At 43.4% G+C, this 1,676-nt stretch overlaps 1 protein-coding gene across 1 annotated transcript; it reads right to left on the reverse strand.

Moving 5' to 3' along the window:
• Positions 1-311: 311 nt before the first annotated feature.
• On the reverse strand, positions 312-1,361 carry LOC120358089 (protein GVQW3-like). The gene has a single exon (XM_039450809.1). The coding sequence runs from the start codon at positions 1,359-1,361 to the stop codon at positions 312-314; it is 1,050 nt and encodes a 349-aa protein (XP_039306743.1).
• Between the last annotated feature and the right edge of the window lie 315 nt (positions 1,362-1,676).

A 1,676-nucleotide genomic window follows, 5' to 3' on the forward strand; every position in this document is an offset into this window, starting at 1 on the left:
AATAATTACCAAAATCAATTCATTTAAATTAAACATTATTAACTTTTTTTTAATTGTTAAGTTTTCAACTAGTTACTACTCAACCCTTATAATGCTGTATATTTATTTGAATAAGGAAAAATAATAGACATCACATATTGATTGTTTCAAAATTTATTTATAAAAGTAGGTCAAAAAAGCTTAACTAATAATAATTTTCATTTAGTTACTACATAACATTATTTTTTAAATTGCTACATACAGGGTTTGTCCGGAAAGTAATAGGACTGAGTCGATTTAAAAAAATTTATTGAGCCAATTGTTACAATTCTTTAAAAACTTTCAAAATAGGCTCCTTCTGCGTCGATGCAGCGCTGCCAGCGCGATTTCCAAGCATTGAAGGCGTCACGGTAGGCATTCTCCGGAATAGCCTTGAGAGCCGCGGTGCATGCTGCTTGTATCCCCTCTGCCGTCTCAAAATGCTTGCCTTTCATCGGCCTTTTCAGGCGAGGAAACAAAAAAAGTCTGGGGGGGGCCACATCTGGGCTGTAGGGCGGCTGCGGAAGCGTTGGGATGCCGGCCTTGGTCAGGTAGCTGTTCACAAGAAAGGCGGTGTGAGCCGGGGCGTTGTCGTGGTGCAACTTCCAGTCGGCTGCGATGTCTTGTCGGACCCGATTGACCCTTCGTTTGAGTCTCTTGAGCACTTCCACGTAAAACTTGGCGTTGACGGTTTGTCCAGGAGGAACAAATTCATGGTGGACGATGCCTTTGATGTCAAAAAAGACAATGAGCATCGTTTTCACTTTCGATTTGCTCATTCTTCCCTTTTTTGGGCGAGGAGACGCCGGCGTGTGCCACTCGGAAGATTGCCTCTTTGTCTCGGGATCATACTCGAAGATCCAGGACTCGTCACCTGTGATTACGTTATTCAAAAATTGAGGGTCACTTTCACACATGTTCAAATTTTCTTGGCACACTTCCACTCGCCGCAATTTCTGGTCGTCAGTGAGCACTTTTGGGACCATCTTCGCGCACACCTTGCGCATGTTCAAATGCACCGTCACAATGTCATGAACCACAGATTTTGGTAAATTTAACATCTGGGCAATTAAACGAATACTTAGTCGACGGTCTGAGTTCAAAACTTTGCGCACACGAGTCACATTGTCGGTGTTTGTCGAAGTCGAAGGTCTTCCAGCACGGTCTTCATCGGCGACCTCTTCCCGGCCCTCCAAAAAGGCCTGGTGCCACCGAAACACACCACTTCTTGCTAAAGCAACATCTGGGTAAGCCTGCTTGATCATATCAAACGTCTCTGTCGCAGATTTACCGAGTTTCACACAGAATTTAATCGCGTACCTCTGCTCTAACGAACGCTGCATTTTCGGCTTGCACCACTCACAGAAACACGTCGCGCGAAAATGCCTGTCCTGACTCTCCAGGTGCTCGGAGACAACCGACCAGCCGCTCGTTCGTTAGCTAGGAACGCCCTCTACCGAATCCAGTCGGCGCGTACACGCTCCAAAGTACAGTCGCGGCGGAAGAAAATCAGTCCTATTACTTTCCGGACAAACCCTGTAAGTAACATTCTTTAACATTTTTTATATATTACAAGCATTAATATCTTTGTTAATTTTTTGGAATTAGTATTTAAGGTACATTGAATAAGTATTTAAAATAAAGTACAATATAATAAT

This window comes from Solenopsis invicta, chromosome 6 (assembly GCF_016802725.1).
Source record: "Solenopsis invicta isolate M01_SB chromosome 6, UNIL_Sinv_3.0, whole genome shotgun sequence".
In the NCBI taxonomy this organism is placed as follows: domain Eukaryota; kingdom Metazoa; phylum Arthropoda; class Insecta; order Hymenoptera; family Formicidae; genus Solenopsis; species Solenopsis invicta.

Excerpts from the sequence above, each read along its gene's own strand:
- LOC120358089 (XM_039450809.1), bottom strand. The coding sequence starts at position 1,361 with ATGCAGCGTTCGTTAGAGCAGAGGTACGCGATTAAATTCTGTGTGAAA.